Raw genomic sequence first — 25,667 nt, forward strand, 5'->3', positions numbered from 1 at the left:
ATCCGAGTGCTATTACCACTATTCCAGCAATCGTCCCTGAGAGTTCCACATGGTGCTTGCATTTTTGCCACTAGCTGTAACATCATGAGCGGATGTCTGACTCATGAAACCCGTGTCATATTCCCACATTCCAACTGTCAAGAAGAGCAAATACCTGGCATTTTTAGTTTCTACAGTAGAAGATGGGCTTTGTCTTCCATCAAGATCCTTAAGGTGGGGGATTCTATAAATACTAGAACAGGTCTAAGGCATTGGACAGACAAAAACAAGGAAAAAATGACCCCTATATATAGCTTCTGTTCTCAAGTCTAACATTAACTGCCTATGGGACCTAGCTCATGCCACTTAACTGAGCTGACAAGGACTCCTCAATAAAATGATGAGATTTGATTTAGTAACCTCTAAAGTCTCTTAATACCCTGTGGAATTCTGATTCTTTGAAAGAGGACTGGCTTGAAAGAATTTCCCACTTCTAAAATTGAAATGTAGTCTAAGATATTGGTGATTAACTTTTAGAAACCGAGTACTGTTCTAAGGCCTGTCTAGATATCAAAGGTTGATTTGTCACTATTTTCTTGACTCCTTATCAATGCTGTTTCACAATGGTGCCTCCTAGTGGATGAGGAAACTCCAACTACAAGAGGGAGCAAATGATCCTAAGATAGGAGCAGAACTCTGGATTAGTTTATAAGACGCCCCTCTGTGTAGTTTTCTGAAATTTTCAGAAAAGAAAGGAAGGCAGTTGTGAGCAACAATTCTTGTTCTGTTTACTAGGTAAGAACTTTGCTGACAGCCCTCAGTGTTCTCACTCTTCCTCACTGCTCAACACCGACCTCCCCAACCTCCAACATTTACCCCCCCCACACACACACATATTCTTTCTCTTTCAGTAAAGCTCTGAAGGAAAAAATAAAAGAGAGCGAGGGTCCTCCAGATAGAATCATGATTTTAGAACTGGAAGTTTAATGGAAAGACATGCTTCAGGTCTTCAGTAGCTAATTCATAGCAGTTGGGATTAGAACCTCAGTATCTTGACTGTCAGCCCCCTGTATATATAACTCCATGCTTCCTGCTCACCTTTTTGAAGGAGGAGGTTATACTTTTCCCTTGCTCTAACATGAACTTGTGTGGTTTGTTGAAAGGACAGTGATATTCTTCTTCTCCAAGGGGCTTTTTAAAAATTACTGCAAAGCGGAGTTCCCGTCGTGGCGCAGCAGAAACGAATCCGATTAGGAACCATGAGGCTGCGGGTTCGATCCCTGGCCTTGTTCAGTGGGTTAAGGATCTGGCGTTGCGGTGAGCTGCAGTGTAGGCTGCAGCTAGGATCTGGCATGGCTGTGGCTGTGGCATAGGCCGGCTGCTGTAGCTCCGATTCGACCCCTAGCCTAGGAACCTCCACGTGCTGCAGGTGCGGCCCTCAAGATGACAAAAAGACAAAAAATAAATAAATAAAATAAAATAAAAATTACTGCAAATCTTCACAAGTGAAGAGACTCTCACCTGTGCTTTCTTTCCCATCTGACCAGGAGAGAGACTGGTCTAGGGACCAGTTCACGGTGCTAGGGAGGAACTACGTCCCCAAACTACTCTTGCCTCTGTTCTCAGCATAAGGTCTACAGAGTTCATCTAAGACATTGGTTACTAAATGGCCCCAGTTACATTTGCACAGGACAAAGTGTCCAGAAGTCCAGGTACTTGAACATCTCTCTTTTCTATCCTGCCTTCTCTCCCTAAATCTTTTAACTTCATTAATTCTAAAGAAATTACTTAGACCTCTGATCTAGTCCCACTTACTTTCATAGACGACAATCAAGATAGAACCACTGCCACTCAAAACCAAATCAGTCATAATCATTGCACTGGTTTACTTTCCATCCTGTGTGACCCTGGTATGGGGGAGTATATCTATGGTTCTTTGTAAGTCTCTCTAGCTCTTCTTTCCACCTCTTCTCTCTAGAAATATAGTTCTCACTCTTGCTTTTTAAAGCCTTCTCTTTATTTGGAGGCAGGTTCCTCAATGCAGTCCTTGCCATAACTAGCAATAAAGCTCCTCACCTAGAGGATGGAGCAAATCTTCAAACAATGTAGATATGAAAATCACAAGATGATCCCTCTAGCCATTTGTGGGATTCAAGGATTCAGGGTCATTCTTTGAGTTCCAGTTGAGATGTCCGCTGTTTATCTACCTCACAGAACACTATTTGAAGAACTGTAAATAATCATGCCAGACTCTGACATGGTCTTACAGATGAGGAAGGTGGCCCAATTTGGAAAATGCTCTCCTCTTGAGCAATTATACAAGGGATTTAAAAATCTTCACACAGTTAAGTATTGATTTTCTGTTTTCCTTTTACCACCATTTGCATTCTAAAATCAAACTGGCTGGTATAATTTTTACTTCTAAGGCAAATTCCTAGCTAACATGAAATTGTTAATGTTGGTACTTATAAAACTAGAGATATAAACAAAAACAGAGGCATAATCATAGGTATCTGCCCAGGATTAAATTGGTCCAATTTAGCAAGAAAAACAGAACCATTACTATGCCCTCGTGAGAAGATTCCATATGCCCATGACTTGTTTCCAAGTTTCAAACATGACGAAGAGAGAAATGGTAGTTCTTGAATGTTCAAATAACATCATGGCCAATTTGCAGACAGCGACAAAACTCTGTTATGTGAACAAATAAAAGTCAGTATTTAACTAGAAAGATCATTTGAGTATTAGAGGAAAACACAGATACCTAAATTTATTATGCTCATGGACTATGATTTTTACATTAGTCACTCCTCTGGGATAAGATACCGAAGGTTCCCCTTGAATGCAGATACGTTAAAAGCTAACTGCAAAGATTTACCGAGCATTTAACGACACACCAAGTGCCATTTTAAGAGCTTTGCATGTAATAACTTATTTAACCCTCATAACAAAACAAAGAGAGAGATACAGTTGAGAAAAGTGGGGCTTAAGACAAATGTTATATAAATTGCCACAGGTTGTAAGGTTAGAAAGTACCAGAGCTGGGATTTGAACCTAAGCAATCTGGCTCCAGAATCCTAGCTCTTAACCTCTAATTCTGAGGCCCTGTAATAAACAGACTTTATGACAATGACAATGAACATGGTGGTAAGGTTGTCTAATGTTTTGACTATCAGTGTACTTCCACATTTCCTTTTATTCTCACAGTTGGTAGGGTAGAAACTGAGGTCCCAAGAGGCTTTGAAATGAGCCTTGTTCTAATGGTTATGACTCCTTAACTGCATTTCAAGCCCAGATTCTTTTTCTGGGGCCACACTTCTATGCGTACTGGGTGTCTTCCAGGTAGGTGTCCCACGATCAACACAGACTCAGATGATTAGTAATTTTCTTCCGCAGCCCTTATTTCTACCTGAAGGGGACAGTCTTTCTTCAGTTTGGGAACATTCTGGACTGTTATCTTTTTGAGTAAGGTCTCCTCTCTTCATCATTCCCTCTTTAATTCTAGAATTCTATTTTTATATATATTGGATATTCTCAATGTGGCCTCCAGGACTCTTAAATTCTCTTTCATACTTACTGTCTCTGTTCAACTGTGTTTTGTTCTATGTTGGTTCTTCAATATTGTCTTTCGACTTGGCCATATTGATCCCAAACACAGACACACGCACATACTCTCTCAAGGATTTTCAAACAGAACAGCCTCTTGTTCTATGAATGTTACTAGGTCTCTTTATCTTTTAACAAAGTACCTTTCAGTGTACCTTTCAGTTTTTCCTATTATTAACATTTCCTTTAGACCAAATTTCCATTCGGTTGAGTTTGTTTCAGGATCTTAAGCTTTTCCCTGTCTGCTTTGAAAATTTCATTTGAATGCTAATCTTGAATGGGGTTTCTTGGTTTTTCTTTTTTCTTTTGGTCCCCGTGAGCTATCCCTTCCTATATATGATGGCTAGAGTTTTTCTTAGCTACTGTTTAAGGCTGAGGGTCTCTGTCTCATTCCTAGATTTCATACCGTGAGCTGGACTCCAGTTTCCTTCTCCTTAGGGTCTCTCAGTCTTGTTAAAGTGAAGAAGTTGAACTCCAAGATCCCATTTTGCCTGGAATTCTTTATTGACTTGAGTTTCAATCCTCCACTACATTTTCCATATGGAGTCTAGGGGTCTCTCTCTAGTGTAGAAATCTGATTATATTACTACCTTGGCAAAATTATTTCAATTGTGCTCCAGCACCTATAGAATAATCTTTATGTTTAAAATTATTTTCTGTCATTTTAGGGCCGCACCCACGGCATATGGAGGTTCCCAGACTAGGGGTCGAATTGGAGCTGTTGCTGCCAGCCTACACCACAGCCACAGCAACACCAGATCTGAGCCACGTCTGCAACCTACACCACAGCTCACAGCAACACCGGATCCTTAACCCACTGAGCAAGGCCAGGGATCGAACCTGCATCCTCATGGATCCTAGTCAGAATTGTTTCCTCTGAGCTACACTGGGAACTCTTAGAATAAACTTTAAGGCCTGATTAAATGTCACCTCCTCAGAAAGGGCTTCTGCGACCATCCTATCTGAAGCAGCATCCTTATCACTCTCTATCCCTTACCTGGCCCTAGTTTATCACAGCACTTATCACTACTGGCTGTTATTACTACACATTTGCTAGTTTGTTTCTTCCACCAGAACAAAGTTTCATGTAGTCTTGAACTCTGAATTACTCACTCTTAAATCCTCGGCACCTAGAACAGCGTCTGGCACATTATAGGCTGTCAATAAATACTTGTGAATGGATGAATTAGAATCCTTAACATGGCATCAAAAGCCCTAGACATATCAGAACAATTAAGAGTGAGGGCTCTAGAGTCAAACTGCCTAGGCTGGAATCCTGGCTGCAGCACACTAGCTTTGAGACCCTGAACAAGCCACAACCTCCTAAGGGGCAGTTTCCTCATCTGTAAAATGGGCATAGTAATTAACCTTAGTGGGTTTTTGAGAGGAATTAAGAGACAATAAACAAGTATAAAGTGATGCATGTACAGTTACACACACCACCGAGGTTTTTATTATTACATGGCCAAGCTCATCTCCATTCTCTTATCTTGCGCCTTGTGCCAAAGTCAGAGCCCACTACTATTATCGGTGCCCCAACCATGTAAGCTGACTTACATTTCTAGCCCTTCCGCATGCTCTTTGACCTGCCTCTAATACTTACCTCCTTTCCCACTCACATGATCAGTTTGCCTTCCACGTACTGATAAACTCTTTCGCCTAGAACCCCAGCCCAAGCATGGAAACAGAAGTGGGCTTTTATTTGCCCTGGCTGGACATGGAACGGATCTCAGATTCAAAAGAAGGTTACCCAGAGGATGCCAGGTCATTACCTTAGCTACTCAAGGTTCTAGAAGAAAAGGAGGAGACTGAGATAACTAGATAAATTCACACACTAATTCATTTGTACTCCCTTTCTCTGCCTGGAATGCAAAGTAAGAGAAGCAGAAGGAAATACTTAGCCTCACACATCATGCAGATTTGAGAACCGGGGCGCTTGTGTGGGGGCTACGTGCAAGACCTTGAGTAAAGAGAAAAGGCTGGTCTTTCCAGAGCAAAGTAGATGCAAAACCTCAATGGATGAAGGGAGCAGTGACCCTGGTTCCTCAGGCTTTTTTTCCCTAGTTCTTATGAGGTCTGGCTTCATTCTGTGTTCTTTCTTTATATTTCATGAGACTTCTGGATCTTTACAACTTTTGTCTAGTTTTGTCCCTGCCATTACCACTTGGCAACCCCCTAGTCATCCTTCAAACCTCAGTATTGCTTCCTCTATGATGGGGTCTTCTCTTCCCTCCTCTCCCTTCCTTGCGCCGTAAATGTTTCCATGTCCATCCATCTCTGTCCTGAGATTTTAGTTCTATCTCATACATAATAGGCATTAAGAAACAAAATGACTAAATGGATAAGTCTGATGACATAGTTAGGACAGTGATACAGGCCTCTCCGTTTGTCCTCTAATATTTCACTCACTATCTCCCTCACTGAGGAAATGCGCTACCAGATAGGGATACCAAATGGGATCAAAGAGACACCAAGAGACAGCAAGTAGGGGTCCTGTCTCAGAACTGAGCCAGAATGGGAGCTCTGCATAGCATGAGCACTAGATAGTGGTTGAGGAATAAGGGAGTTTAGTGAAGGAGGGAACTAGGAAGTGACAAAACCGTTCATCTCCCCCTAATATTGTCCTTGATATACTTTCTTTACCTGGCTTCTGTAACATCCTGCTGCCATGATTTTCCTTCCATCTCTTCAGCTGGTCCTTTGCTATCTCATTTGGTGGCTAGCTATTCCTTCTGTTCTATACCCAACCCTTTCAAATTTGGGAGCCCCTCAGTCCTCAAGTCCTCTTTTCTTCTTCCTCTACATACTCTTCTAAACCATCAAACAGCAGCCATTCCCAATCTCTGTATCTATCCCAAATTTCTCTGTGCTTCAAATCCACATATTCGGCGGCGTCTTTCGCAACTTCATTCAGATGTCCCAGAGAAACTTCAAACTCAACATGACCAAAATGTATTTCACCATCTATTTCCAGGCACTATCATATATTAGGTGCTCAAGCCAGTGAAGGGAGAATCAACTTTGACTCCCGCCTCTTTACTTCCTTGATCCAGTCAGCAAATCATATCCATTCTAACTCCTAAACCTCTTCAGATTCTATTCACTTCCTTTCATCTCTACTGACACTGATCCTAGTCATCCACGTTCATACAAAATCACTGCAATGGCCTCCTAATTCTCCCCACACCCAAATCCAACCCTATAGCAACACTGTAGCCAAAAATGCTTTAAAAATGGATGTCTGATCATCTAATTTTGCTTATGATGACATCTACATCTTTAAGATTAAAGATCCAAAATCCTTATCATGTCTTAAAAGGCTCATCAACCTTTTGCTCCTACTTTTTATGAACCTCTGTGCCCTCAATGGTGTGCATGAGAAATACGAAGATTCAGATAATACTTTCTAGAGTATGGCAAAAAGAACAACTATATTTTTCATATCCCAATACTAATATTCAAAGACACTGCCTACTGATTCGACAACCAGTAGAGGGACAAAAGACCTTATCTTTACTTTTGAGTATTATAAGTTCTCTTGGGCCGAGTGACCTCATAATGAAATGAAATGCACTCTAGTTAGCAGAATTTTGGTCAATTCCACAGATACGGATGAAGACCATAAAAAACAGAATTTATCTACAACTCTCCCTGTCTAGATTTATACACATAAGGACAGATGTATTTTTTTCTTTTAGAGCCACACCTACAGCATATGGAAGTTCCCAAGCTAGGGGTTGAATTGGAGCTCTAGCTGCCAGCCTACACCAGCTACAGCCACAGCAACACCAGATCTAAGACATGCCTGTAACCTACATCACAGCCTGCGGCATCACTGGATCCTTAACCCACTGGGCGAGGCCAGGGATCACACCTGCATCCTCATGGATACTAGTTGGGTTCTTAACCTGCTGAGCCACAACAGGAACTCTTAAGCACAGTTTTAGAATGAAAACTGTGTATTTACTAATTAATATGACTGAGAGATCAATTCAGTTCTTTAGATCACAATTTAAAATTAAAGTCCACAACTCTCAAACAATGCTGTTTGGAATGTAAAGTGGTACGACATTTTGGGAATCTGGGGTTAATAGATGCAAACTATTGCCTTTGAAATAGATAAGCAAGGAGATCCTGCTGTATAGCACAGGGAACTATATCTAGTCATTTGTGATGGAGCATGATGGAGGATAATGTGAGAAAAAGAATGTATATATGTGTGTGACTGGGTCACTGTGCTGTACAGTAGCAAATTGACAGAACACTGTAAACTAGTTATAACGGAAAAAATAAAAATCATTAAAAAAATAAAAATGGAAGAATAACCAAAAAAAAAATGTGGTACAACATTTAGGGAAGGAATTTGGCATTAACAATAGTATGAAAGAAATGATGTATTATAAGGTTATTAATGTAAAAGAAGACTGGGGATAATCCAAACATCTACCAATAAAGAACTGGCTTAATAAAATGATCCTATATCCACAACGGAGTACTAAGAAGGTATAAAAAGCAATACATATTGCTATGGAGAGATCTCTGGTGTTTTCATCTTGTTAAATGAAAAATAAAGTTTAGAAGAGAATATATAAGAGTGTGTAAGAAGGGGATAGTACAAAACATAAATACACACATTTTCTTATATTTCCAATAGAAATAGTGAAAAATAAAATTAAAACTAATTTTACATAATAATTTCCTCTAAGGTAGGAAGTGCACAGGGACAGGAATGCAAGCCAGATCTTTCTGAATGAACCCTATTCATAAATTTGACTTTCCAATCACGTCTATGCTTTTCATAATCTAAAAAAACAAAATTAAGTCATGAAGAAATAAGGGGCAACCCCTAAAATTAAAAACAAACTGATGCAGATATCTGAATAAGATTGGGAGAGTATATCAGCACAATATCCTGGTTGTGATATAGAATACCAATGTGGCAAAATGTTAACATTGGCAGAAACTGGGCAACATTTACAAGGATCTCCCTGCGTGGGACTCTCTAATTATCTCAAGATCTTTAATTTAAAAAAAACGATGAACTGAAATAAACTTAATTCTACGTCAAGCTTGTGGCATAACCACAAAGGTAAGAGTTACTTAAGTGACTTTAAAACCTAGTATTTTGATTGTGTATCCCTAGTGGGATAAAACCTAAGGATGAAAGGAAGGGTAAAGAAATCCTAATCAGCATTCAGTTGTCTTGCTTTTATCATGTATTTATGCTAGTCAGGTGAAACAAGTATGTTAACGTGGCAAGAAATTCAGATTTTCAGAGAAAAGATGTACAAATATAAAATTTTTAAAGTTACATAAAATTTTTACTTAATTATACTAAGTATTGTGGTATGATGCTAAGTGAAATAAGTGAGACAGAGAAAGACACGTACTGTATGATAACATTTACATAGGGAATCTAAAAAAATAAAACAAACCAGTGAATATTACAAAAAAGAAACGGACTCACAAAGTACAAACTAGTGGTTACCAGTGGGGAAAAAAAAAGTGAGGAGGCAAGATAGGGGTATGGCATTAAGAAGTACAAACCATTATGTATAAATAAGCTTCAATGATATATTGTACAACACGGGAAATATAGCCAATGTTTTATAATAACTGTAAATGGAATGCAACCTTTAAAATTTTGAGTCACTATATTATACACCTTTAACACATAATATTGGTTTGGGTTTTTTTTTTTTTTTTTTTTTTTTTTGTCTTTTTTTGGTCTTCTCTAGGGCCGCACCCACGGCATATGGAGGTTCCCAGGCTAGGGGTCCAATCGGAGCTATAGCTGCCGGCCTACACCACAGCCACAGCCACATCAGATCCGAGCTGCATCTGTCACCTACACAACAGCTCACAGCAATGCCGGATCCTTAACCCACTGAGCGAGGCCAGGGATTGAAACTGCAACCTCGTGGTTACTAATCAGATTCATTTCCGCTGTGCCACGACAGGAACTCCAACATACAATATTGTACATCAACTATGTACCTCAATTAAAAAAACCAATGACAAGTATAAATTTAAAAATTAAGGAAAAACCTCTGTAATTTCTCTCTTGCTTTTAAAAAACTTTATTACTGTGGAAAACATCAAAAAAAGAAAGTATAGAGAAATGAAGTATAAAATAATGAAGGTTCATGTATCCACCAATAACTCACTGGCTAAGCATGTATTTTACTTCAACCCCATACCCATTGCTCACCCTGCACCTGATTCTGAGGCAAATCCCAGATTTTATACATAAGTATTTCAGTACTTATGTCCAAAAGGTAAGAACTCTTTTTGTAAAATAACTGCAATAATAAAATTATATGTTAAAAACAATTGCTCATTATCTAATAAATGTCTCAAAAATAAAAATCTGTAATTAATGGATATAATGGTATAAACTCATGGTTTCATGTTTAATTTTGATTGAAAAAAATTTTACTTTCTTTTTTTAATAATGGTTTTAATTTTTTCCATTATAGCTGGTTTACAGTGTTTAGTTCCTAATAATTTTAGATTTACATAAACCCCACAAAGATTGAGCGTAGAGTTCCTCAATACCCCTCACCAACTTCCCCTAACATGTTAGGCAACTATAGTACATTTGTCAAAACTAAGAGAGGAACACTGGTACATTACTATTAAGTCAACTCCAGTCCATATTTGGATTTCATCTGTTGACTAGTGTACTTTCTTTGTTCTGGGATCCCAGGCAGGACACCACCTTACATTTGGTCATCAAATCTTAGCCTTCTCTGGTCTGTGACAATGTCTCAAGTCTTTCCTTGTTTTCCATGACCCTGACAATTTAAGGAGTACTGGCCAAATATCTTGTAGAATGTACTTGTCTGAAGGTTTTTTTGTTTGTTTTGTTTTGTTTTGTTCATTTTTAGATGAGGGTTGTGGGTTTGGGAGGCAGGATACCACAGAGGTGAAGTGCCCTTCTCAGATCGTCCCCTCAGGGGGCACATGGCAGCCACGTGACTTAGCACTGGTGATGTTAACTTGATTCTCTGGTCAAGAGGGTCAGCCAGATTGCGCCACTGTACAGGTACGATGGAGCAAAGGCAAAGGTAAAGCCCTGTAAAGGCTCTTCTTCCCATGCTCTGTTCTTTGAAGGTGAATGGTCAGGTTCAGGCCACACCTTCAGGCAGGAGGGGGATTATATACATATATCATCTGGAATTCTTTTGTAAGGAAGTTTTCTCTTCTCTCCCATTTATTTATTTATTCAATAACTTCTGGGGACTTCCCGTCGTGGCGCAGTGGTTAACGAATCCGACTAGGAACCATGAGGTTGCGGATTGCGGGTTCGGTCCCTGCCCTTGCTCAGTGGGTTAACGATCCGGCGTTGCCAAGAGCTGTGGTGTAGGTTGCAGACGCGGCTCGGATCCTGCATTGCTGTGGCTCTGGTGTGGGCTGGTGGCTGCAGCTCTGATTAGACCCCTAGCCTGGGAACCTCCATATGCCGCGGGAGCGGCCCAAGAAATGGCAAAAAGACAAAAAAAAAAAAAAAACACTTCTTTATATCAGGATGGACTCATATATATCTATTTGCACTCATGTATGTTTATATATTAAATTAAATATGACATCGTACCTCAATCTCCAACTCTAATCCAGCACCACAGGGTTCATTCTAGCCTTCATTCTTGCTTACTTGTAATTTGTTTCTCTGACAGAATTTCTAATTTCAGTATATTTAAAACGTCAATACACAAAAGTCCAATACCGTAAACAAAATTAAATAGGCAAGTTTGAGGGAAATATTTGCAAATATATGAAAAAGGTAAATATCCCTAGTAAATAAAGAATTCTTCAAAATGGTAAAAAAATAAAGTTAACAGATGAAAAAGAAATGGGTAAACATACTTTTAAAATATTTGATCACACTAATAACAAAATAAATGCAAATTAAACAAGATGTCACTTTGACCTATCAAAATGCAAACAGTGATGCTCTCATCTACCACCAGTTTGAATATAAATTGGTACAATCTTTATGAAGAATAATATGACACAATGTAAAAGGAGTTTTAACTCTATTGGCTGTACTTCTGATAGGCGATGTCTCCCAGTGAAGACAACAGAAAAGCTGGCTAAAAAAACTTCCTGCACACACCAAAGTACTAACCAAATTGTGAGGAATACTGGCTAAAATCTGAGAAAGAATGGGAACTCGGAGAGGTAAAGCCAAAGTTCAGAGTCCTTGCCCTGGGGATATTTGTTTATATGGAAGATCTTTAAGGGAAAACAAGTCAGAATTCAAGGGAATCTCATAAACTACTCTCCAACACTGAGGTAGGACCCTAAAGAACTAGGGGTGAACTGGAAGTGATCAGCCCCTTCACAAAACTGCAATCCGGCTTTACCTCTAAATGGCCCTGGAAAATCTAAGCCTTGAGCCTTGATTAAGATAGTCCCAAACTGCTGCTGTCTAAAGGTGCCTAGTAGAAGCAAATAACAATTCTCTCTAAAGGAAGAAAGCATTATTCAAGGCCAGTAATTTTCAAAGTAATTTCTAACACACGATCAAACTGAATCAGGTACATAAAGGGGTAAGATATCTTGACAAGAATGAACAAAAATGACAGACAATAAACAGGGATTTCATATACGGAGATTACCCAACATAGATTATTAAATAATGAAGCTTACTGTGTCCCAGAACATAAAAGCTGAGCTTGAATTTTCTGCAAAAAGAAAAATATAGTATATTTTTAAAAGGAAAAACATACAAAATTCAGAAAAGAAGGGTCACAATGGTGATGAGAGGAAGAAAAGGGCAGAGGCAATATTTGAAGAGATAATGGCTGAAGATACTCCCTAACCATAAATAATATCAACACACTGATTCAAGAGACCTAAAGACCTAAGGCCAGACTAACGCTCCCTGGAGAAAACTACAGAAAACAAAAGATGAAGAAAAGATTTATTTTCAATAACCTGAAAAAATAAAGACAGATACCCTCAGAGAGAAGTGACAGACAGCTAGCTGAATTCTTAACATCAATGGAAGACAGAAGCCAGTAGAATGATAGCTAATGGAAAGAAAATGTCAACTTAGAATTCTCTACTCAGTGACTATCCTTCAACACTGATGGAAATCGAAGGAAATTCTGAAACTAACAAAAACGGAGTTTGCACCCAGCAGACTGGCACAAGGAAAATGAATCCAGCTAAAACCTTAGAGATGCTGAAAGAATAAAGATCCACGAAAGGATAAGTGTGTAGGTAAATCTAAATGAATAAAAATAATAATAAAATTTGGAGGGATTTAAATATGTGTAACCATGCATTTATACACGTGAATATAACTGAAATACATGAAAACAATAGCCTCTAAGTCAAGGGTAGTATTACATGGATTAATGTGTTCTGCAGTGCTTGTACTGTTCAGGAAGACAATAATGGATGGTATCGACATTAGAATTTGATAAATTAGGGGGGCATACTGTAACTTCTGGGGTACACACTCAAATAATAGCAAAGAGTGCTTAAACTTCCAAATTAGTAGAAGACAAATAGAAAAAAAAAATGAATTGATCCAAACAAATCACGGAGGGCGAGGAAAAGAAATATGAAACAGGTGGTATAAATAGAAAGCACCTAAGAGGACCATAATGTAAATCAAAATATACCAAAATAAAATTAAATGTAAATGGACTAAATGCTCCAATTAAAATACAAAGATGGAGAGTCTAGAATAAAAATAAATTATTTGCTTTTAACAAGAGACACAGCTAAAACCCAAGGATACAAAAAGGTTGAGATTTTAAAAAGGAAATAAATCCTAGAAAATTAAACCCAAAGTAGAAGGATGGACACAACTACAAGCAGAAATTACTGAAACAGAAAATAAACATAAAATGAAAAGGATTTACCAAGCTAAAAATTGTTTACAAAACTAATAAAACTGGTAACTATCTGGCAAGACTGAGAAAGAAAAAGGTATACATTACTAGTATCAAGAATGAAAAAGATCCTGTAGAGATATTATGAACCACTTGATGACAAATTTTTTTAAAGTTTAAATAAAAGGCACTCATTCCTAGTAAAATACGATTCACCAAAAGTGACACAGAAATAAATAGAAAACCTGAATATCCCTGTAAGTATTTAAGGAACTGAATCAGAAATGAAAACTCTTCTCATAAGAAAAGTCTGGCCTGGAGTTCCCGTCGTGGAGCAGTGGTTAACTAATCTGACTAGGAACCATGAGGTTGCGGGTTCGAACCCTGGCCTTGCTCAGTGGGTTGGGAACCTGGCGTTGCCGTGAGCTGTGGTGTAGGCCACAGACTTGGCTCGGATCCTGCGTTGCTGTGGCTGTGGTGTAGGCCGGTGGCTACAGCTCCCATTCGACCCCTAGCCTGGGAACCTCCATATGCTGCGGGAGCGGCCCTAGAAAAGGCAAAAAGCCAAAAAAATCAAAAAAACAACAAAAAAAAAAAACACCAAAAACCAAAACAAAAACGAAAAGTCTGGCCTGGATGAGTTTATAAGTAAGTTCTATCAATCACAAAGTTAAAACAGAGAACATTCAATTCATTTTACGAGGCTAACATAATCTAGATATAAAAACCTGACATGGACAGAACAAGAAAATTATAGCACAATCTTCCCACAAATACAGATGTAAAAAGTCTAAACAAAATACCAAATCTAACAATATGTAAAAAGGATGATAAGGATTATACATCATGAACAAGTATGGTTAACCAAAGAATCAATGAAATTCATTGCACTAACATAGTAAAGAAGAAAATCATATGATCATTTCAATACATACAGAAAATAAGTGGTATAATTCACCATCCATTTACGCTTAGCAAACTCTAAGATCAGAAATAAACACCCTTGCTGTACAGTGGGAAAATAAAAAATTATAAAAAAAAGAAATAAACAAAGATAACTGCTATTACCATTATTCTGGATATTTTATCTATTGCAGTAAAGGCTAGAGAAAGAAAGAAAAGGTAAAAGAATTGGAAAGGGATAAAACAAGTCTCCATACACAGATGATATGACCAGGTTGCGGAAAACACAAACAGCACAACAGATTAATTATTGGAATTGATGAAGCCTGATGAATAGAAGGAATATAATGTCAATACAAGGAAGGGGGGAGGGAGGGAGAGAAAGCGAGCGAGAGAGTGAGAGAGAGACACTGAGACTGATCTACCTTTAAAAGCAAATACCTAAAAATCTAAAAAGATATACACAATTTCTATGGAGAAAAGTATAAGACTTGCTTGAAAGAAATCAAACACCCAAATAAATGGGAAGATAGACGCCACGTTCATGAATTGGAAGACTCAATATTGTAAATCTGTCAATTATTCTCAAGTTGCTATAAAGATTTGATATAATAATTCAAGGCAAAATCCCAACAGTTTTTGTTCAGTGTGTCTGTGTAAATTGATGACTTGATTCTAAAATGTACACGCAAAATGCAGAGACAAGTACAGCTCTCAAAACATGTCTGAAGAAGAACAAGGTGGAAGGCCCTGCTCTACCAGTTACCAGGACTTACTGCAAAGCTATAGTATATAAGACAGCATGTTCTTGGCACAATGCCATGTAAATAGGCCAATGGACCAGAATGGAGTCCAGAAGAAAATCACACATATATAGTAGCCTGAGTAACGGCAAAAGTGGTACTGCAGAGTGGTCTTTTCAGTAATTGTGCTAAGACTATTGAATATCCGTACAGAAAGAAATGAAATTGGACTGCTACCTCACAGTGTATTCCATATTAATTCCAGATGGATGATAAAACATAGAAGGATAGCTTCATAATCTCAGAGAAATAAATACTTCTTAAACAAGACACAATAACACTGGCTATAAAATTGAAAATAATAAATGGACTATATTAAAATAAACTTTTATTAATCAAAAGATACCATTAAAAGAATGAAGAGATAGGTCACTCAATGGCAATTAGAGAAGAGCAATCAGGAAAAACAAAAGGAGATTCTAATATACACCAATTGGCAAAAATTAAAAATTCCAACAATGCCAAGTATTAGCAATGTTGTGTAGCATAGGTAATAACTAATCATGAGAATAAAAGGAAGGCACTGCTAAGAAAGACTAACAACAGTATTCTAAACAATGGAAGTGCCAGGAAAACTAGGACATGGATTACCTTAGAGAGGCATAAACCACTGGTGAAGGGTCAGTTTATACATCTACTTTAGAAAATAGCCTGGCATTATCTAGGAAAGCCAAAGTTGTACATACTCTAATATCTATTAATTCCACTCCTAGGTCTATATCCTATATGAACATGTACTTAGGTGCCCTAGGATATATGCACAAGATTGTTTACAACAGTGTTGTTCAAATAGCCACATCTGGAAACAACCCAAATACCCATTAACATGAATAAATAAATTGTGAATGTTTGTTCACTAACACTGTATAGGCACAAAGTAAAGGAGCTCAAACCAACCTGGATCAATCTCACAGACCAAAAAAAGAGTGTATACTGTAGGAGTCCATGTCAATCAAGATTTAAAAAGATAGGTAACACTGAATTACATTATTCAGGGATATCTATTTGGATGGTATAGATGTAAAAATATGGATGTGAAGTCTAGATTAAAGTTAATTCTGGAGTTCCCATTGTGGCACAGGGAAAACGAATCCGACTAGGAATCATGAGGTTGCGGGTTCGATCCCTGGCCTCGCTCAGTGGGTTAAGGATCAGGCGTTGCCATGAGCTGTGGTGTAGGTCGCAGACTCGACTCGGATCTGGCATTGCTGTGGCTGTGGCGTAGGCCGGCAGCTGTAGCTCCAATTGGACGCCTAGCCTGGGAACCTCCATATGCCACAGGTGTGGCCCTAAAAAGACAAAAGAAAAAAAACAAAAACAAAAACAAACAAACAAGTTAATTGTGAGAGAGTTAGGGGGTTGTGATCAGAAAAGGGAATTTGAGGGTTATTGAGGTGCTGGCAATTTTTAAATTTCTTGACTTGGGTTGTAGTTACCTGTCTCTTTACAATAATTATGCTTGTATAATTCTGTGTATGAATTTTTCTAAATGTAATACATTCTATTAAGAAAGGTTAAATCTATGTGTGATGTAGGTGTTTGTATGTGTTCATACACTAATCCTATGCAGTAATTCTACCCCAAGAAACTTATTTTGAGAAAATAAGGCAATCAGAGGGTGTGGACAAATAATTAAGAATATTATTAATCATAACATTATTTCTAATAGAGAAAAACATAAAACAGTATAAATGTCCAACTTTAGAAAAAATATTAAATATGGCACATGCAGTTCAGACATCTTAATGCATCCATCCATTAAAATATTGCATCTAAAGTATTTAATGGTATAGCAAGATGCTTAAAATTATTAAGTAAAAAGAATCAGGATACAAAATCGCCTATTTAAAATGATATCAATTTAGTGCAATTGTGATAATGAGTATAAATAGAAGTAAATGTTCTGAAATGTTCACTGTGATTACATTTTGCAAATGGCATTATTTTTGTCATTATAATTTTCCATAATTTCTAAATTTGTATACATAACGTATATGATAAAGGTTATTTATACTAAAAAACAACTTATAATTTTCATTTTAAATGGACAAACTACCTCTTTTAAATAACAGAAAGTTAACTGAATTTTCTTACTATTTTATGGCACAATATTCAAAAATATTTTAGTAGTTGAAGATCAGCTTTCATACCAAAGTGACAACTTCAAATGCGTTTTTAAGTTCGTAGGCCATCAGAATGTGGTTTGTTTCCTAAGTATTCAAAGCTTAAAAACTATTCTACACTGTTGTCTCAGTGTTACAGTCTAGCATTTGTTTTATACAAAAACTGTGACACCTGCATTTTTTTCCAATAGATGTCAAAATAATAAAGTAATTGTAGTTACAAGTTAAAAAAAACCAAATTCTGCAATTATCTTTACAGATAATTATATTTTGTTTCAAAGAGTTTATTAACTAAAAACCCTTCTTCTATTGATCTCTGTTTTAGTTTGTGCAGAAAAGAGCTGACACAATGGGCCTAAACTATTATCTTTTTAAAAGCTTACAAGGCCTGCCTACAAGACTGGCTCTTGATTGGCATCTGGGAACTTGGATGGGTTCCTCCCCTCGTAACTGAAAAGAGCGGCTCACTGTGTCTAAACTGCTCGTGCAAACAATATGATTTATCCTGAACACTCGCTTTCTTTCTGGGAGTCTGGAATTTGCTATGTGCCAGGCAGAGGGTGTTTCTATGACAAGCCCCTGATAAAAATCCTGGGTGCTGAGTCTCCAATGAGCTTCCCTGGTAGACAACATCTCACATGTGCTGTCACAACTGGTTGCTGGCAGAAGACCCTCGGAAGCTTGTGCCTGGTGGCTCCTGGACCTCAACCCATGCACATCCTTTTGCTGATTTTGCTTTATAGCCTTTAGCTATAAGAAATCATAGCTGTGATATGAGTATATGCTGAGTCCTAGGAGTCCTCTTAGTGAATAATCAAACCTGGGAGTGGTTTTAGGGATCCCTGATACATAGTTCCTAAAACTAGAATGCAACTAAACTAAACATTTAATTATTTAGTGGTAAAGCTAAGTCACGAGATGTGTTTAATTTTTAAAAGTTTATAATGATACAAAAGTTATTTTCGTTCAACTAGCATTTGTCAAAGCCCTACACAGGCACCAGGCTTAGTCCTTATTGAATTACTCTAAGTATCAAGTTTCTACTGTTTACTAGGACTAAATAGTATTTCCCAACCTTTTCCAGCACTTTAAGGAGGCATTCAATAAATATGTGCTGAATGAATGGCTAGCTATTTATATCATTACACATAAAAGCAAAAAATCCAAATAGATAAGACTAGCTATAAAAATATGTACAAATTTTCATATAAATTAAAATGTTACAGTACAGATTTTTCCCGCTCGATATGATACAAATATATTTTCCCAAAAATGGCAAGTTTGCTGGTAAGTAGCAATCATTTCTACTCTATCAGTATAAATGAATTCCACAAATATTCCCTTCCCTAAGTATAAACACTAGACTAAAAATAAAATTTAAATAATAAAAACAAAAATAAAGAAATAAAGAGCTTTCAGTCTGTTTTGTGAGATTTACAAATATAAACTGTTAAAATTATTTTGAAAGATATAAACTTATTTTCATGTTAGATGTGTTTTAAATCCATATTTAATTACTATACAGTCTCCCTATGGTGTATGTAATCCTTTTATAATAAGGTAATTAATATTTCTTGGCCAGACAATTCAGGATTTACAGCTTAACTCAAATATCAGATACTATCCAAGATAAGCCCTGATGTGTTACCTAGAAATAAACATTTAGTTGGAGGGGGAGGTGACATGATGCAACCCTGACTTCAAATTGTTTACTTTTAAAAATGACACAAACTACTAAAGACAAATCTTAATTTAAGTGTAATCCCAAAGCAATGGATACAATGTAAACACACGCAGGTTTCTAACAAACTACTGTGTGTGCTGGGAGAAATGACACTTGGTCTCTAAATAGCATTACCCCTGCTTTAAAGTTCAATCATCTCTTGACCTCTTGCTTCAGGACCCACATCTATTGAAACTGAATATCCAGAGGGTGGGGTGGGGTACATGCTAGTTTAACAAGCTCTACTCAGGATTCCCAGTGCTAAGTTTTGAAATCTACTACCTTCTTTTCCAGCACTAAAATTCTGGTTCCATCTCTGTATTTGAGTATGCTTTAAACTAATAAATCATTTGTAATTAAATGGGTATCAACTAGTTCTAAGGATTTCCTAACATTATAAGCAACAAGATTGGGCCATATAATTTCATGACTTCAGTCAGGGGAAAAGGGGAGAGTTGTTTATAGATAGTCTGTGGCAAAGAAAGATATGGATACCATACTAAGAAACTCACAGATAACCCAAATACATTGTTTGGTCTAGCCTTTTCTCCATCAAAATTATCAGAGCTATGTCCAAGTAGCCCACAAATAGCAGAGTCGACTGACCTTATTTCATTTGCTTTCCTTTTTCTTGCCTACTCAGTATTGGTATCATGTCAGAAAACAAGGAAGGGATCCAGATAACCCATAACCTGAGCAATGAGACTCTGAATAGCAGGGCTCATTAGATCTATTGTCAGAAACAGGAAACAAATTCTGTTGTAGCTTCGTCTACATTGCAGCTATGTAAGCAATCCCTTATCTAGCCAGTAGGTGGAGGCACACACAAACTTACTGATTTGCTCTTTGATCTGGAGGATCTTAAATCTTACAGCAATGGATGGTTTGGATTGTTCATATGTTTTAAACTCAAGAGATCAAAGAGAATAAAAAAAAAAACCTGGGAATGGACAACTGATGAGGTGAATTTCTTAAAAATAATACAAAAGAACAGTTTTAAACTTCTGTTTCTAGCCCTTCTGAGAAATAACTAAGTTATTTTAACCGTGAATTTATAATCTATTTCCAGATCCCTAGAGCTAATAAAACAATCCTAAAATTAGGAATAGGTCTTTTAAAAACTCATGTTCAATCAGGGAAAACAACTGAATATGACATGATACTAAATAGTTGTTGATTTTGCTAGGTATGATAACAGTATTTTACATACACACAGTCCTTATCTACAAATCCAAACAGAAGTATATATAGGTGAAATGATATTGCCTTATAAATTGCCAGGAAAAAAGACAACAGTAAAGGATAGAACAAGAATGGAAAAGTATTGCTAACTCTGATAAAGATTAAAGCTTAATGACAGGTACAGTGAGGTTCATTATACTATTCTCTTTTTATTTGAAATTTTCCAAAATAAAAAGTTAAAAACATAGAAAGCCTATGTGATTTGGGTAACACTGAGATAAGGTGACTGGTAAATATGCAACTGTACTGAGGTCTTATTCTCAATATATAGCCATCGATGAATTACTGCAGTCAGAATTGAATCATACAAAATTAGCTATACAAAAACCCATATAATTCAATACTGACAAACTAAAACTAACCTGTTAGATCTACTGGAAATAATACCTTATCTTTGGAGAGCAAGTCACCATTTCATAAAGTGAATTCACACAGTTCTCTCATCTAGTTCTCATCATCTTAAGAAGATTATAAAAGACTTGGCCAAAGTCACATAATTAGTAAAAGTAACTGAGTTGGGATATTAATTAACCAATGTTTTATGACACGAAGGACCACCTTCTTTCTACTATACTGTCACTTAGACCCCTTTGAAACAAATAGCTAACATGAAATTTATTTGAATTTTTAAATTTTGCCTTCTGTGCTCATTATGTTATAGTATATGGTAAAATCTGTTTTCTAGTTTTCTTAGTGAATAAAAATATGGACAGAAACAGATTTCTTTTTTTTTTTTTTTGGTCTTATTGCCATTTCTTGGGCCACTCCCTCGGCATACAGAGGTTCCCAGGCTAAGGGTCGAATTGGAGCTGTAGCTGCCGGCCTACACCACAGCCACAGCAATGCAGGATCCGAGCTGCATCTGCACAGCTCACGGCAACGCCTGATCCTTAACCCACTGAGCAAGGCCAGGGATTGAACCCGCAACCTCATGGTTCCTTGTCGGATTCGTTAACCACTGAGCCACGACGGGAACTCCAGAAACAGATTTCTTGAATAAAAAATAAAATAAAAACCAGAAAGGTGATTTTAAAAGAACTGTAATATCTTAAAATTGGAAGTTAGAGGCCCTTTCTAGTCCAAAGTTAAAACCTTTTCTTCAGGCCCCTTGGATGGACCCAGCATTAGCTTGAGCATTTCTAGTGAGGAAGAAGAGTCTGTGCGAGACAGCCCACTTCATTCACAGAGTTAGTCCAATTATCAGAGGGCTTCCTTGCTCACAGGTAAAATCTACCTGCCCCCTGCAGATTCTAGTTACAGCTCCTGGCCCTACACTGAATAAATACATATAATGCTCTCACACATGACGCGCCTTCAAATAACTGAAGACATCCATTATGATCTACCATGGGCCTCTGTTCTGGGGATTCTTTTAGCAGGAAAAGAAAACCAATAGATGCTTGGGTAACTAAAGTCTTTTTTTTTTTTTTTTTTGTCTTTTTGCCATTTCTTTGGGCCACTCCCGCGGCATATGGAGGTTCCCAGGCTAGGGGTCTAATGGGAGCTGTAGCCACCGCCCTACGCCAGAGCCACAGCAACGCGGGATCCGAGCCGCGTCTGCAACCTACACCCCAGCTCACGGCAACACCGGATCCTTAACCCACCGAGCAAAGGCAGGGACGGAACCTGCAACCTCATGGTTCCTAGTCGGATTCGTTAACCACTGCGCCACGACGGGAACTCTGGGTAAAGTCTTGCAGGCTCTTCAAAAGTTCTTCGATGTCATATGGCCTTCAACGTAGGGCTCGGGCATCTTTGGGAGTACCCAAAGTTCTTCCAGGGGATACATGTACTAGGATATCTTTAAGGCATTTCAGCCACATCTATATTCGCCATAATTTGGTCTATATGAAAACAAATCTGTGGTCTGCTGATTTTCCTTTTGTATCTCCACTTGAAAGAACCCATCTCAAAAGACAAACCCCTCACCCACCCTGAAAAGCCTGCCTAGTTTCAAAGAGACAACTGGGGAATGCAAAGCTACTGAGGGAGGGAGCGATCCGTGAGAGCAAAACAGCTTTGGAAAGCAAGGGGAGAGCCACCTTATTTCATCCAGACGATATATTCATCACCAGGCCTTATGTATTTTAGCATTAGAAAGCAACAGTAAGATGATTGTCAGTGATGTCTATTAATGCTTTAATTTTATTTGAGAAATGAAGTCAGAGTTTTTTCTGACAAAAAGTGAGTCTGATTTGGCTGACTGGTTTGACAATGATGACTTGCATTGCCATTTAGGTCACAGAGCAGACATTTTCCATAAACTGAGTGAGATAAAGGTACAGTGCTATCGTGTTGAAGAATATATATTTAAAATATATACAAACCACTAAAAATTACATCCTCACAGTAAAAGTTTTTATAGATCAACTGACAGATATGTGAGGAGGAACAGAGTTTTCAGAAATCTTTTGGCAGGTTTGTGAACAAAGATTCTGAGGGCTGTGACTCTGTGACAGAATTTCTGGGCTCTTTCCCACTCTGGCTATCCCTCTCTGGAAGCATGCCAGCATCCTGCTTTACTAGCAACACCCTAGGGAGATGGGTAATGGACAAGATGCTGGGAGTGTGGCTTGGTTCTGAATACTACATACGTCTAATTGATGTCGCCAAAGGTTCCGTTCAGGGCTTTTAAAGCTCTGCAGAAACTAAGTTCACAGTGATCTTGCACATACACATGGGAATGAATGAGTTTATATTAACTGGTCTTAAATTTCATCTTCTTTGATTCAGCTCCTTTGTTACAAATGTGTAAAATATCTTCAAATTTGGTCTAGATAGTCAATGTATTAGCTAGCCCTCTGTTGGGGGCAGCTTTTGACAAGGCTCCCAGTTACCACCACTTCCAGGTCTTCATATCCTTGTGTAATCCTCTCCCCTTGTGTACGGGCTGGATCTCATGACTTATTTCTAACTAACAGAATATGGCAGAAGTAATGGTGTGTGACTTCAGAGATGAAGTTACACGACTGACCTCTGTCTTGTTCCTACTCTTGCTTGCTGGTCCTGATGAAGCCAGCTGCCACTGAGTTGCTCTGTGGAGAAAAGCCCAGTGACAAGGAACCCAGGGAGGCCTTGGGCCAACAGCTCATGAGGAACTCTAAGGCCCTCAGTCTAACAGTGTGCTTCTAACAACCATGTGAGTGAGCTTGTACGCCAATCCAGAGCCTTAAGACGCCTTCAGCCCTGGCCATCGCCTTGATTACCACCTTGTGACACACCTTTAAGTCACTGGCTACAATGCTTAACTGAATAGTATGCCATTCCGTAATGCTTTATACAACCTCTTTGGACATAATCATCCAACCAGCTATGAAACCACCCAGTTTTACTATCCTTAGCTCACAACTTTACTGGCAAAAATTCTTTGAGAAACAAGTCAAGAGGCCTATTCAAATCAAGATACAGTATTATCTACAGAGTTTCCTTCATATGCCGATACGGTGATTATATCAAAAGAGGAAGTAAAGTTTGTTCCTACTTGTTTATTAGTTGCTGGAGAGGCTTGCTACATGGAGGCCCCTACTTCCATCCCAATTCTCTTCACACTAAGAGTCCTATAGTCAGAATTTTGTATTGTGGGGCCTCCTATTCCTCTTAGCTCTATTCCTTCTTATTTTCCTCTTCTCTAAAGTATGCTAAAAATGTGGGGGTAGTTGAAGATACCCAACTCTTGCTTCCTTAGCCACTGAGAATCTTAGGATGAGATAATCCTTTTATTCTGATTACTTTAGGTTTTTCTAAACAGATGACTTCGCAACTATTTTTCAATTTTAAGAGAGAAGTGTCACCATTACCTAAGATCGACATCGCTTAAAACTTTAACCCTTAAGAAAGTAAAATGTACACTCACAATTCGAAAACCATGTAAAGCATTCCATCTGAGCTATATGTCTCCAATAACTCTACAATGTGGGGGTGTTTCAGCATATGACAGATACTGGCTTCTCGCTTTAGATCTGAAAAATAAACACATAACATTTTGTTAGGTAGGATCAAAAGACAATCAGAGTGAATGATGAATGAATGGATATGATCTATGGTAACATGAAGACTTCTCTAACTATAGAGATGAAATCCCCCATTTAAGCTAAGCTTAACTTTTTGCCCTTTTAACACCTTTAAAAATATAACTTTTTCACATTTTTGTCAGCTTAAATCTATACATATTACATTCAGCTCTTATTAATAAGTGCACAAATATTTTCCCCAAACTCTTATAATCACATTTCAAAAATTTTAACTCTTTCTTGTTCAGCTAATAAGTAACTCAATTTGCTGTCTTGAAGTTTACTTCTTTTTCTTAGTTTTCCCTAAATTGTATAAGAACATGATGTTTATTCTTTAGCCTAAAATCTAGCATTTATAGACACATATCAGGGAAGCTACATGGGATGGGGGCAAAAATAGTATAGTTACACAGAAAAGTCGCTATCCCAATGTCAGTCAAAAAAAAGTTTTACATCATCTATAAAATGTATTGGATAATTCAGGACACTACCTATAGTGTAATTTTGAAGAATAAACTCAGATAATGTAGTTAAGACTACTGTGTAAGTTATGTAATACTACTTGGAAAATAAAACTGTTAATATCCTCCTCCTCATCATTATCATCACACAAAAATGGCTTGGGCATAAGTATCACTTGCCATGTCTGCATGGAACAAAATAATTAAAGCCTTCCCGGTTAACAGTGCTGGAGTTTTACCTGCTTGCAGATGAATAAGATCCAATGTGACGTTGTTATATTTGGAAGTAAAAGGGAGATAGGTAAAGAGCCATGGCTCAAGATGTACTGCACAAAGCAGAAGAAATAACATTATCTCCCCTCTGATTTGTTAATTCAACTTAGTCTGGTCAACAGGAGCAATGGCTGTAGAAGGAACCTTAAAAGATTTACATAAGGAACAGGTATTAGTGAGGAAGAGATGTCAGTAAGTAAGACAAAAGAGAAGCCACCAGAAAAGGAAGAATCAATAATATCTTTTTTTTTTTTTGTCTTTTTTTTGTTGTTGTTGTTGCTATTTCTTGGGCCGCTCCCGCGGCATATGGAGGTTCCCAGGCTAGGGGTCTAATCGGAGCCATAGCCACCGGCCTACGCCAGAGCCACAGCAACGCGGGATCCGAGCCGCGTCTGCAACCTACACCCCAGCTCACGGCAACGCCGGATCGTTAACCCACTGAGCAAGGGCAGGGACTGAACCCGCAACCTCATGGTTCCTAGTCGGATTCGTTAACCACTGCGCCACGACGGGAACTCCGAATAATATCTTAAAGTCAAGGCAATAGGGGGAATTAAGACATAAGTAGTTGGAGAAGGCTGGGAAAACGTTGTAAGATTCAACCAGAAAAGACCATTAATGTTTTGAGTAAGATCAAGTTTTGTGGAGAGGTCAGCTTTGAAGTCAGGATGCAGACAATTAGGTGGTAATTAC

The 25,667-nt window shown here is 38.0% G+C and overlaps 1 protein-coding gene across 28 annotated transcripts in view; it reads right to left on the reverse strand.

Annotated features, from left to right (window-relative positions):
• Nucleotides 1-25,667, reverse strand: part of CASK (calcium/calmodulin dependent serine protein kinase) — a 371,692-nt gene that overhangs the window by 201,752 nt on the left and 144,273 nt on the right. For all 28 annotated transcript variants that reach the window (XM_085007759.1, XM_085007756.1, XM_085007749.1 and 25 more), the window contains one exon: nt 24,084-24,189. In XM_085007759.1, coding sequence (XP_084863885.1) covers nt 24,084-24,189 — 106 coding nt within the window. The remainder of the gene's footprint in view (nt 1-24,083; nt 24,190-25,667) is intronic.

The sequence above is a fragment of the Sus scrofa genome, chromosome X (assembly GCF_054392235.1).
Source record: "Sus scrofa isolate SSC_HxYL_T2T_F1_AM1 chromosome X, Sscrofa_HxYL_maternal_Yorkshire_Landrace_v2.0, whole genome shotgun sequence".
Lineage (NCBI taxonomy): Eukaryota > Metazoa > Chordata > Mammalia > Artiodactyla > Suidae > Sus > Sus scrofa.